The sequence below is a fragment of the Oreochromis aureus genome, linkage group 20 (genome assembly GCF_013358895.1).
Source record: "Oreochromis aureus strain Israel breed Guangdong linkage group 20, ZZ_aureus, whole genome shotgun sequence".
Classification (NCBI taxonomy): Eukaryota; Metazoa; Chordata; class Actinopteri; order Cichliformes; family Cichlidae; genus Oreochromis; species Oreochromis aureus.
In genome coordinates this window covers 12113372-12130674 of record NC_052961.1, presented here as the reverse complement: position 1 = coordinate 12130674, position 17303 = coordinate 12113372, and the positions used below count along the sequence as shown (strand labels likewise).

At 36.3% G+C, this 17303-nt stretch overlaps 1 protein-coding gene across 2 annotated transcripts in view; it reads left to right on the top strand.

The window, feature by feature from the left end:
• Positions 1-17303, top strand: part of LOC116310951 (metabotropic glutamate receptor 4) — a 126651-nt gene that overhangs the window by 88540 nt on the left and 20808 nt on the right. Inside the window, exons 3-5 of one of the 2 annotated variants that reach the window (XM_031727912.2) lie at positions 1460-1595; positions 5406-5560; positions 5872-6012. In XM_031727912.2, coding sequence (XP_031583772.2) covers positions 1460-1595; positions 5406-5560; positions 5872-6012 — 432 coding nt within the window. The remainder of the gene's footprint in view (positions 1-1459; positions 1596-5405; positions 5561-5871; positions 6013-17303) is intronic. The other variant, XM_039604777.1, reaches the window with a different exon arrangement.

The window sequence follows — 17303 nt, the reverse complement described above, 5'->3', positions numbered from 1 at the left end:
CAAGTAGCACCTTATGCATCCATTTGGGTTTGCATGTGTCTGTGATTGCAGCTCTTAGTGCTGAAAGCGTTTCAAGTGCTGTCAGAGTAAAAAAGCATTATATTATAGTCCATTTACCATGGAATAAACTAGTATAGGGAAAGCTGTTACTAACTAACAAACCAAACTAATGTGTTAGTGTAGTTACATGGTTTAAATCTGCTGTGAGACCGACCGTCTCATAGCAAGAAGGTCTGAATCTGAGAAAGGCCTCTTTATTAGGTTGATTAGTGATTCTAAAAAAAATGTTGGTGTGACAATAAGTGGTTACTGTCACTCTGGTAACCTGTCAAAAAATAGCATTTAAAAAAATTGATGACAGGGTGTGCCAGCATGAGAGAGTTGAGCCAAGGATAGAAAAAATCTTTGTGTATTGAACACATGAAAATCACCAAATTACACAGGAACAAATTGTCACCAGTTGAATGTTAAACTTTTAAACTATTTGTATGTGTCATAGTGGTAAAAGAATAATCCTTCCACCTGCGCAGCACTAAGCACTGTCATTCAACCGTTAGAGCATCATGGACCGTGTCATTACAGTTATCTTGTTTTACCAAGACTAAAGTAAAAAATAAATAAATAAAATAAAGTAAATAAATAAGGAGTAAAAAGAGTTTGAAATTTACTGCAAAATTTCTACCATTGAAATCTATTCAGTGGTTAAAATTTTGCATTAAAACTGTTGTTTTCTAGGATGAAATGATGGCCAAATTGGCCAAAAATTCAATAAGCTAATGGGATTTTTCAAATACTGCATCCAATTTTGAAACAGCGTTTCAGTTTTCCGCTTCACTATGCCTAAAATATAACGGCTGGAATTTGCTAGTTGCTGTTGCTGCTGGTCATTACCTAAATAAATAACTAATCAATATCACAGGACAATCTTGTATATTACCCCGAAGCAATTACCTGACTAACTGAATTGGAAACTGAAGTAACGTATTTCATTTCTGTTATTTTTTTTCTACTTCCCTTTCAAACGTGGTACAATCCTGGGACAAGTACCAGATTTTTTTTTTTTTAATTGAAACAACCCATGTAATAGAAAAAAAATGCAAGAACAAAAGGAAACAGTTCCCAGTTAGAAGATTTATGTAGTAGCAAATGCTACTGCCCCCTGGTCTCACTGTCAGAACCATAACCTGAATTGATGGTTAGTCCTGTCTCCAAAATGCCTTTTTTGGTCCAAGGAAAACCTTTTTTTTAATGCCTTGCATCCCTCATTCCTTGAAATATTGCACCAGTGCACATTTAATAGTGCATTTATCATAAAAAAAGTCCAGAAGATTGAAAAAAGATGTGGGTTAAAAGAAGAGAAAGGCAAAATTTGAGTTAAATTGCATCGTAAACATGTTCTCCTAATGAAACGGTTTTGATTTGGAAACATTTTTTTGTTTGTTTGTTTTTTCCCAATCAGGTGGTTTGTGTATTTCCCAGTCAGTGAAAATACCACGTGAACCAAGACCTGGAGAGTTTGACAAGATTATCCGGAGGCTGAGTGAGAACCCCAATGCTCGAGTAGTCATTATCTTTGCCAATGAGGATGACATCAGGTGAGTACAGCAGAATCCTGAGTACTGTCAAGTAACATAATGGTTATCCAGACTTATGTCAACTACTGTTTTTTACACTTGATTAACACCAAATGAAATAAATTTAAATGAGGTACAGTTCTGAAAGAAATTCCAAGCTGCAGAAAGAGCAGGCATATGTTAAATACTGGAGACTGTATTAGAATGTGTGTTGTAGATTTATTGATTATATTGCCTTTCTAAATATAATGTACTACTCATATGTTAATATTTATGAGTTACAAATCTCAAATCTGGTTATACTTGAATTTGCTCAGTTCAACAAAATTCTATTTTTAATGTATAGACCAGCAAGCTGAGAGCCTATTAGAAAACGCTTGGTGATAGTGAGGAATGAAAAAAAAAAACCCACACACACTTTTAGCAGAAAAAAACTCACAGACTGTGGGTGAAGGAGAACAAACTTCCTCTGTGTCTGGTCAGAATGAGGGAAGAGCTAAGAGAAGAAAATAAACTGGATAGAGAGACAGCAAACAGGGCAAAGCACAAACAACAAAAAGAAGGCAAAGTTAATGACATGCATTACTGATTTTCAAATGCACAGGAAGTGAAATAGAGGACAGGATCAGAGGTGTTGAGTGCAACATCAGAGGTCCCTCAGTACCCTTGGTCTTATAACAATGCTGTCATAGCTACAAGAGACAAATGAAATAGTTAAAAACTAATCATGAGTATCTACATTTATTCGAGAAATTTGGTAAAATATAACGGCTGATGAACTTCAAGGAATTATTTTAAAATAGAAATACATGAAATAACTTGCTAGTTACCAGAATCAGATGGTTTTTAGCTGATCAGCCATGACCAGTTACAGCCCATTCAGCTGAGAGTATATTCAATTGACTATTGATCTGCCGTAGCTAGCGTGCACCTGGCCAGAAACATTGCCTCCATTCAGACCACATCAACTTAACTGTTCCACTCAGCAGCAAAATGCTGTGTAAGCTCGTGATTAAATATAAACAAGATATTACAAATGTAACATGCAAAGGGCTGTAATTGTATCTGGCTGCTGTAAAATGCTAATGCAGTAGCCGATAATTGCTTAGAGTAGCCTCTGCTGTTTCCTCATTTTCAACTCTCTGCCAATCTATGTATAAACTCAGTCAATCCTCACTCTTTATTGTGTTGTAGTAATTTAATTTAAAGTAATTGGTGTTCAACATTTATTAGCTCCAACTCATACATGATGTACTGAGCTCACACAGCGCTGTTTGAGATACACAAAAACGCTGCACACGGTGGGTACTAACACCAACATCAAAAACCATGTTGGAGATGTAATTATAGAGCAAGCCATGACATGTAAAATTTGTTAGATAAAGTGAAATTCATTTTTAATTAAATCTTATTTGAACAAATAGCTCAGTAAAGTAACTTGGAGCACTTTTTTTTCAGAGAATTGTTTTGATTGAAAAAAACATAGGAGAAAATTGTAAAATTGTAATCTGTAAAAATGTATCGAATCACCAAAGTTTTTATCAAGAACAAGTCTGTGCATCTAAATATTATATATGTTTACTAAAAAAGATATAAACCTTTCACAGCAAACTGCTTTTTATCCAGCTACGTTTATTTATCCCTTTCAGGTGCAGGTTACTTTGCAAGCCCAGAGTTTCTATATAGAGGGAAAACAACATACAACATACCCAACAAAACCAGCCAGACTTGTTAATGCAGCAATGAATGGTGATTCTGTATCACAAGTACTTATACACTAAGAGTGTCAGGGAGGGATTGACTACTTTACTTCATTTTATGATAATATTTTCAAAATAATTTTGAATATTTCGTCCATTCACTCATATCCCTTCTATCCTGGTAAAGCACTTTAATCCAATTTGGCATCTGTTCTGCTGTCCCCAACTATTACAGTATACAAAGTTAATGTTAACAGTGTCCCTGCTTTTATTTGCAGGGAAACAAATGTATCAATTACAATGTATTATCTACTATCAAGATGAATTAAATGAAATAAATTGCTGTAGGCTGAATTAAGAAACAGAAAAACTTGTGGCTTTGTAAGGGGAAATGTTTCCCTGCAACCATTCAGTAGGCCAGTGTATTCACAGTGGAAAAGGGCAGTGATTTGGGGTAGTCTCTTGATAATGACCGGGGCAGACGTCCCAGTGCTCATTGACTTAATCCGGTCCTGATAACGGGTAATAGTCTGGATATATAGTAATTACAGAAAGCCAGAGGGATTGCAGTACTGCATGCCTTTTCTATCCTTGAACTCAGGCAGTGTGAGCCTTCAGAAGACTAATAGGAACCCAAAATTGCCTACAAAGAAGGTATAGGAGACTGTGCTGTTTTGATGAAGCCCTTTAATATGATACAATAATTATATTACACTGCTATTTCAAGGTCATAGAAGTATAAGAAATAGTATTTGCTGGGTAGCCTTTCACAGTCTAGATAGGTAGGTATGCTTGCACAATACAGATTGCTCTGTGTGGAAACAACATGATCTATGTAATAAATACATACATATAAAACTAATTAAATTAATTGTCACTGTAAAAATGTAACATTGAATTTTATTAATTGGTTAGGTTGTGCGTCATTTTGTCATTTTCAACACCTGAAATTTATGTTTGACTTTACCACAGGCAAATAAAATTGCAGTGCTTCTATAATGAATATGTTTACATCAGCACTAAATTAAATGGCAGTGTTTAAAGTAAAATGTGACCAAGTGATCAAAAAGCAAGAAATGCAAGAAACAAAGAAAAAAACAACAACCAAAATATCAGATTTGTTAGCCAACTAACTATATAAAGATTTTTACTGCAACATAATTCAGATTTTAGACTTCGTAAATACCATTTAAAGTGAGTTTAGAATTGAACCTGGACTGTGAAAATAAATAGGAAGTGTAGGTGCTCATTCATGATCATGAATCAGTGCGTCTTTACTTCTTACTGCGTTATTTTATATTATACTTCTCAGTCTGTGTATTCATATCACCATTACTGTAATCTCCTGACAGTGGAAAAAAATCGATTTCTCTGTCTTTTTTCTACATGGTGGGCATAATTGCATTTTAAGACATGCTCATTTCACTAAATGTTGGGAGAAAAGACTCAGAAAAAATCATTACCAGTCAAACATAAAACCTCGCAGTCATAAAACTAAAGTAAAGAAACATAAAGTTAGCTGGATGAGTCACTGCTTGCCAAGTCAATTTTTTACAAAAGTAAAAAAATGCCAACATTATACCTTAGTTTTACTTCAACTTGAATTCATGCTAAAACAACATGCACTATGTGAAAATCTGAGTAAGCTGGTGGACACTTTTTGTGCAATATAAGGGCTGGTGTAAGAGTTGGTAGTTTTTCACATGCCAGGTGGCTGTGCTTAAATTTTATGTCACTATGCTCAAGCTTTCTCGCTGCAACTCTGCTGCTGCAGCAGAGCTTATTGGCAGTTTTTTATGACTCCCCAAACTTACATTCATTGGCAACAAGCCTGGACAAATGTGGCAGGGGTATCATTCTGCCACAGCCAAGAAGAATTCCACTGCACTGGGAAGGAATAGTGATTCTATGATGGCTTTTCAATTTCGCTAAACTGCCTGAGTATAAAACTTTGTCTTAGAATACTCTAGTCATGAAACAGCCTGAAAAGCAGTTACCTTACACTTTAAAAATCAATATAAATCATAGACTTACGTTAAACACAGTATGAACATATGTGTAGGAAATATATCAGAGAACAGCATTATTTCTATGGGACAAGTAAACATTACTTTATTTCTTTGTTTCAAAGGCGTCTCCTTCAAGCAGCTAAGAAGGCCAATCAGACAGGCCATTTCATCTGGGTAGGTTCAGACAGCTGGGGATCCAAAATTTCACCAATACTGCACCAAGAAGAAATGGCAGAGGGTGCTGTCACCATTCTACCCAAACGACAGTCCATCAAAGGTATTTCCACTGCCAAACTCTTACCTCAATGCTCAAAATATTCAATTTTCTTTGAAGAAAATCTTAGTTTGATGTAAATTCTGTATTAATACTTGCACTTTAGTGCAAATTGTTGGTGTATGTTTGCCTCCTTTAGTAATCTCCATTCTACCTTAAGATACCAGATTTGACAAAAACTATTTTTAAAATTATGGCTTGACAGTGTTGATAATTGCCTTTGTCACCACAGTAAAAAGTTAACTTTTAATGTTCACTTTTGAAAAATTTTGGATTGCCATTAACTGAATTTGTGCTGTTGGATTTGATTTCAGGTTTTGATCGCTACTTCATCAGCCGAACACTAGAGAATAACAGAAGAAATATCTGGTTTGCAGAGTTTTGGGAGAATAACTTCCAATGCAAGCTCAGTCGTCATGCTATGAAGAAAGGATCTGGTATCAAAAAATGTACAAGTGAGTCTACATTTATTGGCAGAGAAGGCACTCTGTCAATGTACAACACTTGATCAATGACCAAGTTTATTGACTGTTCTGAATACATTGTGCGTTTGTGTGCATGTGCATGTGTGTGTAAGTAGCATGCACTGCTAAATTTATTTGTCATCAGGGAGAATGCAATCAGACTCTTCTAATTTAGGCTAAATGTAATGGGTGTGGATAAGTGAATGGGAATCTCTAATTTTCCAACAGAAATTAATGTTCCCATTTCTTGTGCGCTGGCTAGTTCAATCTGCAATGAGTGACAATGGCAATCACAAAGCTATACCACCAGATGTGCTGAAAATATAATCAATACTAAATCCAGTTGTCCCATTAGAAACAAGCTTTCAGGTCATTAAAATCAGTAGGTTTTCTAGGCCTGTTTGCCACAGAAAAGAAGTAGTTTAAATCTGGCACCTTTAATGCTTCTAGGCAATCAGTTTCTGAAATAGCTGCCTATATATTAAAGGATCTTACATAATAAAACACAAAAAACCATTATTAAAAAGGCTGACTGTTCTATACAACTGTGATATGTCCAATGCCCATCTATTGAGCCTTGATGACTAAAGACACTCTGTGAGTGATAATTGCAGCTGGGAATTGAAAATGAGGGCTGTGTCTTGTCATTTCCTTTTAAAACAGGCAATATTACAACTCCCCTTTACACAGTGATTGGCCAGCTGTGTGACAGCGTGAAATTATCATGGTTTCAGTGTCTCTTACAAGATCATTTTCTTTCTCTCATTACAGAAAAAAATGGTCATGTTTCTTATTTACAGCAACACTCTAAATGGCCTCCAAGAAATTGTAAAACCAAAAATTGTTATTGTCATTTAACTTACAAAGCCCCTTAAGATGTACCTGCTTGGAACAACACTGTCTCAATTTGGTATATCAATACATCATACAATATAATTGTTTGTGAGCATAATACACTTCTAGTCCACTTATATATAAACTTCTGCTTACAGCTTGGAGGTATGTCCAACCTATTAATCAGCTTCGAATGATATTTTCATATGACAACATTAGAACAATGACAAAATGTGAAACCTGATAAACCCACAGAGAAAAACCTCCTCTCATTTTTTTAAATCAAGCTTGTGTTTTGTTCATTTTCACTATTGTTTAAACAGTTGTTTTCCATTGAAAAGCTCTAATTATCAATTAATTCTATATTGTGATCAAATATTTCCTAGGATGGTCACTACCTAATTAAATGTGACTCTAGTTTCCTCAGAAACAAGTTATGAACAATCACAATTTATTCAGTAGAATTGGTTATAGGTTATAAAATAGTATAGAACATAGAATATATAGGAGTTTGACTACAACAAGGTAAAAAATCAGCAAAAACACAGCCTTAACTTTTAGCAACTAACCAGTGCAGTGCAACCAAAAACTTGTATCTGTGAGGGAAAATGAGAAGGTAATTTGATATAAAACTGGTTGCTAAAAAAAGAAGAAGGAGGAAAATTCATTCTAGCACAATAAGATTCTCAGTGGAATCAATGACTCAAGATCTGACATAGAAACAGTCTCATGCTAATGTCAGTTTAATGGTTGTATTCATGTCAGGTGCCATTACCAGGAAAAAGCAGAAGCTGGGTAATCTCAATACTCTAATGTGCATGAGAAAAATCAAATTCAGAGCCACCAAATTGCTGGACATTAATGATGGTTCTTTATCTATGACGAACTGAAAAGTGTCTGTTATGGCACCAAGATTCAGAATTAGAGTCATGTATTATGTAGACATGTCTTATCCTATTTTCATTACATCAATTTAACAATAACAATTCAGATTAATGTCTAAAACATTGGTCACCTCATTTAGAAGTATGGTAAACATGTCATATACAGTAAATTGTTCTGGACGAGATGCCTGCGTGGTCACAATTATGCATTCTGTGACTGCTTTTTGCAGAAAAAAGTGACTGTCAGTGTTTTGCAAGCTAAACACAATTCTTTCATTTGGAAAGATAAAGACATTTTATGCTTTTTTGTAAAGTATGTAACTTTATTACTGCTCCATTTTTGTATTTCGTTATTTCATTATTGTATTTCATTAGCAGTATGATGCATAACTACCTATTTCTAAAGTGCGTGGTTACAGTAAAGTTCAACAATATAATTTCAGGATTTTCCTAAATATTTCCCTCCCACCAGGCGATGACGGCTTTTGTCTTAATTCCAGGTGATGTAGAACACAGCAACCTCAAAATGCCACCAAATAACACACTAAATTAGTAAAACAGAACATGAGCATGAACATGCAAGTTAAACAGTACCACGGTGACTTATTTGTAGTCTCTTGACAACACTGTGTTCTTGGTAAAACAGAGAGATGCTTCGAACAATCCACACTTTCATGAGATTTCTGTATTTATCTGTTGTCATGGTGGCTGCTCTTGAGCTAAATTGCTGCTGCCCCTTTCTTCCTCTGAGTAGCCTCCAAGGCACAGCAAATTTTACAGGCAAGAGTTACAGTAATTTCACTCAGATTCTTGTGTGAGTACTATCACTACTCCCCATTGTTACTTTTGCAAGAACAATCATTTCCTGTTCCCACTTCAAGAGTTTCTTAGTCACTGGAACACTCGACTGTAACATATCAACATGTGTAATATATCAAGAAACATCTTACAGCAAACAACAGGAAATAATTTAACCGTTAAAACCCTGTTGTTCCTGTGACTGCTTTTTAGAAATTGGAGCTATGTGATATTACTAAAAAAAAAATCTGTGAAAAAATAACCAACCAACCATCAATATGATTAGATTAGCATGTAATTATCCCATTTGTATGATATCAAAGCATTTAATCACACAATACAAGTTACTGACAAGTGATTTATGTACCATAACAGCAGGGTAGTAGTAGGTCATCTTCCACAACCATTAAAGGATATTTGAGTTAGTGTGCAGGGAAAAAAACGGAAAGTGTAGGTATATGATTCACATTCTACTGCTGTCCTCATTCCCAGTGTTCTTGTATCTGTTGCCACAGAGGACAAGGTTTATTTTGCAGCTTCAGATCCACATTGTCACCTCCGAGCCACAGGTCATTTTACTGTTACATTCAACAACAAAGCCTTATAGAAAGCTACCTGTAAACAGCCGATAAACTGAGACTATACTGTCCTCCAGTTTCCCACTGTTTCTGCCATAATCAGTTCCATGTTTGGTGTCACTGATACTGGGAGGTCCCAGAACAGAGCCATACCACCAAATATAAATTACAGCAGATAGAAAAACAATCTGCACTGACAGAATGCAGTTTAAAATGATGTTGGCAGGCAATAGAAAATTTAACCAGCCACAATTCTTGAAAATCTTCAAAACAATATCGCAGAAGGAGGAAAAGCAGCCCACACATTTTGCTGCATTTTAGTTTTTTTAGTTTTGTCTCTGCAAAACTTGAATACGTTTTAGGGCACATTTATCCTCTTTCATAGGGTCCTGTATTTTTATAATCACCAGTTTAAAAAATAATTACTAAATTACTAAAAGTTTGGACAGTTTTTTTTTGGTTTGGTTTTTTTTTTTGGGGGGGGTGTTTGTTTTGCACAAGACCATAAAAAAGGACCATAACACTCCCAGTTACAGAAACTAATTAGACCCCATAGGAAATCTGAAAGGTTCACATGTGAAATGCTGAATGTGCAGAATTCAACTTTGCCTTCTGAGCCATTCACACTTCACTGTACTTCACAGTATTTCATGCTAGTGAACCGTAAAACATGATCCTGTTTTGCAGAGCAGGATGAACAAGAAATGGCTGTGAAAAAGCATAGACTTGTGAAAGGAGACAAATCAGTCATGACAGAGAGACACTGCACAGTATGAAGGCATGATACAGTTATAGTTACCAGTAATGAGCAGGGAAATATGAATCATAATTTCTTTAGGGTGAACAGACACTCTAGTCCTCAAATCTGCTACAAATACTGTTACAAAGCCATGACACAGCACTGTTGCTTTACTTGTCTATTTGCTAAGTCCCTGGGCAAGGTACTGAACCCTAAGTTGAACCTGATGCATCTATCAGTGTGAAGAAGACTTGAAGAGTGAAAAGCTCAAATTGAGTAGAAAGGTGGTAAATCAGAATGCTGGAAGCTAAAGTCAGGGAAGCCCAGAGATTGGTCAAGGATGAAAAAGAGGTACAAGATGTCCAAAACTGAGACTCAAGAAACTGCTAAACCAAGGCTCACAGCTTTGGCCACAAGGCTGAAGAGATATGCCAGAGAAGCCAAGGTCAACAGAATAAATGACCTGTCCTCCAAAAAGTACTCTCAGCTACAAGGGAACGCTAATACAAGGGCAGAGCTGAAACTGAGCAACATTGGTTGAACATCTGGAAGAAAGTAGATGTTCAAGCAGACCACAGCAACCTCCCTCAAGGGCCGACCAGATAGACTAATCAGAGCACTGCCTGGATTTACTACAAGAAAGCCTATGATTCAATGTCCCACACATGTATACCAGAGTGCTTGCAACTGTACAAGGGTAATCCAGTCAACAGGAACTCAAGAAGACTGAAATAAAACACAGTGTTGTCTTCTACAACTCCAAGGCAGTCGTACAAGTTACCATCAAGAGTTGAATATACCAAGGTGATGCACTGCCCCCATTGCTGTTCTGCATAGGCGTCAACCCCGTAAGTCAGCTCATTGCTAAGATACTGATATAGAATTAGGAGTGGAGTCACCATCAGCCACCTCATGCACATGGATGACATCAAGCTGCATTCCAGAAGTGAGATATTGACTCGGCTCACAAGGATCTACAGCAAGGACATCAGGATGTCAGTTGGACAGGATATGTGTGGCTGAATGGTTGCAAAGAAAGGGAAGGGGATCTGAACTGAAGGGGCAAAGCTACTAGAATGCAGAAGAGCAGATAGACAGGATATCTAAACGTACTTGAGTATCCCACAGGCCAGTGGGAACTATGATAAAGATGCACAAAGGTCAGTCACAGCCAAATACTTCCCGAAAGTCTTTGGTACGAATAAGATCCAAGCCATCAATACATACACCCTACCAGTCATCAGATACCCCAGTGGAAGAATAAACTGGCTACAAGAGGAGACAGATGCCACTGATGTGAAGGCATGAAAACCCCTCATAGTGCATGGATGTCTCTACCTAATATCTAGCGGCAGTTGTCAAGGAGCAGAAAACCGCAGTTGTGATAGATGTGGCAATCCTAATGCACTTCCAAGTCCTAGGAGCTGAAGGAACAACTGTAGCAGTTGTGCAAGACCTGAAAGAGTGTACACACTATATATGTGTGTGTATGTATGTCTGTGTGTTTAAACAGTTAAGACATTTTATTCAGCATTTCCACTAATTAATGTTTTCTTCCTTAGTGGGCTTTTGGCAAAGATAACGGCTTCTGCAGGTGCACTGCTTCTTCTTGACGTCATTTCAGCACATGTTGAGGGTCACAGTTGGAGTGAGGCAAACTGGCTTGAGTCATTCTATTGCTTTGTATCCCTGCAGACATGAGTCATCAAGGCTAGCAGCCACAAATACATGTCTGCCTGCCTGCCTGCTCAATTGTCTGAATTCCATTGCTCAATGAAAACATCAAGAACACACAATACAACTAAACAGTGTGTGACAGCTCTTTGATTGTCTTGGGATCATAGGCAAATGTCAAGGTTTAGATTAAAGATCAAGTACAGGAACAAAATTTATTTTTTTCTCTGTGTCGAGAAAATATTGACTATCTCAGAAACAACCAAAGGGGATATCCTATTTTATAAATAATTTAATTCCCCTGCATTTTTACACAAATTTGTTATATTGAATTATTGTTTAAAAGAATGATAGGGAGGGAGAACTACAATATCTACTGATCGCAGCTTTGGCAGTGATTTGGTGATTACGACAACACTTTTTAATTAGAACAGGAAATTGGCAGAGGTAATCCCTCATGGACATTGCCATTTTTCGAGATATAGTCTATATTTTAAGATTGGGAGGGTAGCAATAAACTAGATTAGGAAAGAAACGTGACAGGTACTTTTATGATACCCAGTTTTCAGTATCTTGGATATGGCAAAAAAGTATCTGCAACATGAAAAAACAAAAATGACTTAAAAACAACTAATATTTAGGTTTACTATCTGCCTGTGGTACATTAACAAATCTGAAAACCTTCAAACTGTTTCAGTACCCATGTTTTAGTTTTTAGTTCATCCAGGTATGATTTACATCTCAGTTTTTTTGTGCTCCCCTGATGGAAATATGGTGCTGCTATGCTGTACCTCATCAAGGCTGCAGAGCAGAACAATAACTACTGTCGCCAGCTGCAGTCCAATATGGTGGCGTTGGAGTTGGAGCTAGATCATTTAAAAGTGTGTGTGCCTTGTTTTGCACACATGTTCAAGTATGTTTGTGTGCCTATGCCTCACTGCCACTACAAATACTCTTAGTCTGTGAAACACTGCATTTACACAACGTAATAGCACCGAATGATCCCAGCAGCCTATACAGTGACCATAAGCCCCAAGGGAATACATGCCTCAGTCACCCAAAACCTATACAGTTAGAAACTACATAAGAAAAAAAGCAAGAAATCCAAAAGTTCTGTGTCATGTCAGACTTTAGAGTGGGAGCATATGGTTTATATTAAGGAATCAAAATTTGTATAAATTCTCATTCTTTCATTCTTTAGCTGTTTTGTGTGTTGTGGGCAGAAATCTGCAAGAAACAAAATTATGGAGAATACAAGCTGCCTGTGTGAACATTTTAGATACATTTTAAACCAGCTGCAAACACAAGCAACATAATTAATAACTTGTACTCTCACTGCTTCAATTGTAAAGCTTTATATTTACAATATATAGCAGGCAACACTGTATCCTTACAAGAAAGCACAATAAGTACATTAGTTGGGCAGATATCCCAACTAATGACTAGCATGATAAGGAAAGAAAGCAGATCATAAAATCGGATTTTTGCTTTAGCCTTCACCTGGAATGAAAGAGGACAAAAAGAGAAAATTTACCTTTAATCAAAAGCACATTGTGAGCAAGAGCATACAGGATGATCTGGAGCGTTCTTAAGCGTAATATTCTTTCAGAATTTCAGTGTTTGCCTTTATAGAAGCTCCTCAAGCACTGATTAAAGGATACAGTTGCAAGGTTTCATCTTCATTCACATTAATGCTTGTTTTGCACTGGTGACCTTACTGCTGCACAGCTCAACATGCAGTTACTGTTTTCCCCTCAATTTCTAGTCAGAAAAGCTGCCTAAAACCTAAAAGTAAACATAATAATATTTGTGAAGGAATGGTATCTGTTAAAGTAAGATCAAATATGCTACCTTATTAAGGATTTCTATATAGATGGGACTAATGAGACATAAATGAGTTCCCCAAATATTTTTACCCAGACAGTTCAAACCGTTTTAACAGTTTTAACCAATAGCAATATGGATAACAATAACATAACTTAGTTTTTTGTGATAATAATTAATGTGTGAGTATTCTTGCTTTCCAAATTACAAAGAAAGATGTCAGTGAGCCACTCATTGATCTGATAGTGAACTTGGAAGCAATTTCCCCAACACACATTATATATTATACATTATATTAACCATTTAATTCAGGAATGGGCAATTGATTTTCTAAAGTTCCCACATGAGAAACTGCGACTGTTTTGGAGGGCAGCACCAATAAACTGACCTCAAGTTTCCTCAATGTTAACTTTACTTTATAAACTGTTGGTAAGGCAATGAAAATGTGAAATAGCCATAGTAAAAACACCAACGGTTTATCATTATTTAATCAGCATTTACAAAAATCATTGCAAGACTTAACTTTATACAAAGTGCTGTTGCTGTTTTCTTTGTAGGTTAATTACTTCAATTCTTTTTTTCCTGTTCAGTGAGAGTCTGTTTTTGGCTCTAATCTAAGTGCATTAAACTCAGGTTCAGTGAAGGACAGCGGACAGGTGATCGTCACTGTGAGAGGCTCTGTATCTGCATTTGTATTTGTTTCATTCCTCAGAATGTTTGTTTATTTCCAAATAGAAAACAAAAAAAGCATATTCTGTGCATCTGTCCTTGCATAAGGAAAGTTTTCCTCTATGAAAGAAAAATGAAAATCCAGCAGCGATCCTGGCTCAAAATACTCTGCCAGCAGTGACTCTGACTACAGGTCGATGAGGTCTTGCAGAACATTACAGGATGCATTATCCACACTGCAAGTGAAGGGAGAGGAAATCATGTGCATTTCACTCTCAACTGTTTTGGAGTCTTCAAATCCCCTTGAAATCTCATCAAGAAGGGCTTGTAACGTAAAACAGTACCAGCCGTGGTGATCAGCCAGTGGTATGGCTTCTTTCACTGTTGATATGCAAGTAAGAATGTTGCTGCCCAACAGGCTTTACATAAACTGCAACTTTCTCATGAAAACCTTGCCTAAGCTGTACATTCGATGTGCAGACCTTGCCTATCAGTTTGGTATTTAACTGCTTCATTAGTGCAGTCACATCAATAACAAATCAAAGATTTAACTTCAATCTGAGAGCTGTGAAATCAGCTTTCTTCTCACAAAACTCTTGAATTCCTGCTCTCGGGTTGCATATATTTGTTTTGGTTTTTTAGCATTTTATCACCTGACAGCTGTATGGTAGCCTATGACTCCATGCAAGCTGTTTCATAATTACATGCAACAAACTGTCTGCGACACAGTGCTATTACACTGACGAAGTTAGCTATTTTACTTACATCAACCACATGGTTAAATTTTAGCACTAACAGAAAACCTGGTGTATAATACATAACAAAAATATCAATTTCACTTCTCATTTTAGTCATTTCTGCTTTAAAAACCATTTGTAGTAACACCTGCCATTTTCAGCCTTAGCTTATCCAAGCATGCAGTTAGTTTCTTCAACTTGCATGCACAATTTTCTTTTATTGCACACATTATCACAGAGCCAGGAAGAAAAAGTTAAAACGGTCCACTTAGTTTTTCAGCTGAAGTTCCAGATTCCCTTCAGTGTCTTTAACACATCTATTTTTCACCTGGAGGGGCACATTCTTAAATGCTTGTTTTTTTTTTTTTTTCCTCAGCACACTTTTCACAGTTCGCTAAACATTCTCTGATCAGCTCCCCATTAAAAATAGCTCAGTATTTTGTGTAATTTTGTTGGAAATCACATAGTTGGTCTTGAGTACTCCATCCCTGGATATGTAAAACTTGTTGTCCTTGTTGCTTCTGCAGCTTTGCTGGAAAAGGTTTAGATGTCCGTTTCTGCTCCGCATCAATCAAGTTCTTGTTTTTCTCTGTGTGTTCAGTCTCATAATGTTGAATCAAATCCTTAAACACAACCATCTGCTCTCCACAAACTAAGCATATGGGTTTACCTCTCACTTCAGTAAAAAATACTTAGAAGTCTTTATTTTGTTTAAAACTCTACATTCTCCATTAATCTCTCTTTTTTAATGTGATTTCCCCCAAAAAAGTGTGCATCATATTATAGGAATATTATAGTGAGTCCTCCACAGGAGGTTAATCATCACTGCCATAGTACACATTACTATGTGTATATTTTGCACTGGGTGCACACAGGAAATCACGACTCAAACTGCATAAATCACATAAGGCACATATACAATAGCCCACACATTTGAGGAGATACATTTTCTAATTCCTTCCTTCTTTTTCATTCTTTGCAAATCTCCTCTAGAAATGTATGAACAAAGTATGAAAGTAAGGAATCAACATGTAAAACATAGCTGCAAGTAGCAATGGTCAGGGTTCACGAAGACTGAACTATTAACATTTACCTCCTTCAAAAAGAAAATATTTTAGCAACTACTCCAGTTAGGAGACAGTGGAGCAAATCATAAAAACTGTTGATTACAAGTTAGAAAGGTTTTGGAACTTAATTATTACAGCATTATCTATGGGTACAACTTTTAGAGTCTGGGAATTTAAAAACTTTTTTGCACAAACACTTAGTATTACAAACAGTTACTATAGTGTTCCTACAATATGGCTACTCAGATCCATAGTCACAATCTTTAGATTACTTAAGTGGTTACTAAAATATAAGGCATAATAATGATTAATAGCTTAAAATAAGAGAACTGTGACTTATAATTTTTTTGACACTCCTCCTAGGATGTCCTTTAACCACAATTGAAAGAAATGTCACAAAGTACACAAAGTCCTCTCCCTTAATGATAGCAGATAATGACGAGCAGATAATTCAAATTAGATTTTTGATGTAATTATTATTAAATGTCAGACCAAAAACAACTCTTCCGTGATTATAAAACAGCTTGCAAATGCGCAGCACACACATTTGCAGCTCTAATTGATTATCACTTTTTTGCTAATTTTCCACATTATGTGTTGTTGTCATTAGCCATTACTGGGAATTATACTTTGAAGTCTTTTTGGAGAAGAGATTGAAAAACATTTTCTTCTCATGCTGAGAAGAATTCAAAACCAGAAGATTTAATTGTTGTAAAAATGCATTAACCTTTCAAAACATAAAGAGACGGGTGACACAAACCATCTACTGAGCTCATGCAAATGAACCTCGACTAAAGGTTGTCAGGTTTCAGTGTGATTTGAACAAGCTGTCACCACAAAGAAGAATAAAGTGTCAAATGTTATACGTACTTTCAACAGTCACTTTTCGTTCCTGTCATATTTTCTGAGATTGTTTTGCAATACGCTCTAATTCATGTTCTTTTAAATGCTGTGCATCTCCTAAAAGATATTTGTCACATTCTGTGCAGGTGAGGACAATTACACTGCACACAATTAATTTCAGGTTGTTAAAATTCAGACAGTAATCCTCCTTCAATCGTAGGCAGCAGAAAATTACCAACCATCACAAAGAGAATAGATGTGTTCAAATGTGTTTTAAATAAACGGCTGGTTAAATTAGTGCACACGAGGTATGTCTATCTACTCTCCCCTTCGGAGCAGCACTGAAATCTATTGGAACAAAATGTGAGACCTGTGACTGTTTGTGTTCTTCCCATTTCCCTAATTCTCGCACAATTTTCGCATTTTCACCTTGAAAATTAAATAACAGCTCAGACAGAGGTTTTGAAGGTTAGTTTTAGATTTGCAGGTGAATGAAAGACATGTGGCTCCGCTGTTACCACATAACAAGGACACATTCCACAAGGCAATATAACAGTTATCAACAGGCTTCTTCCATGATATTTGCATAAAACTTTAATGATAAACAAGCTAATGTGCTGTAAACTCACTTTTTT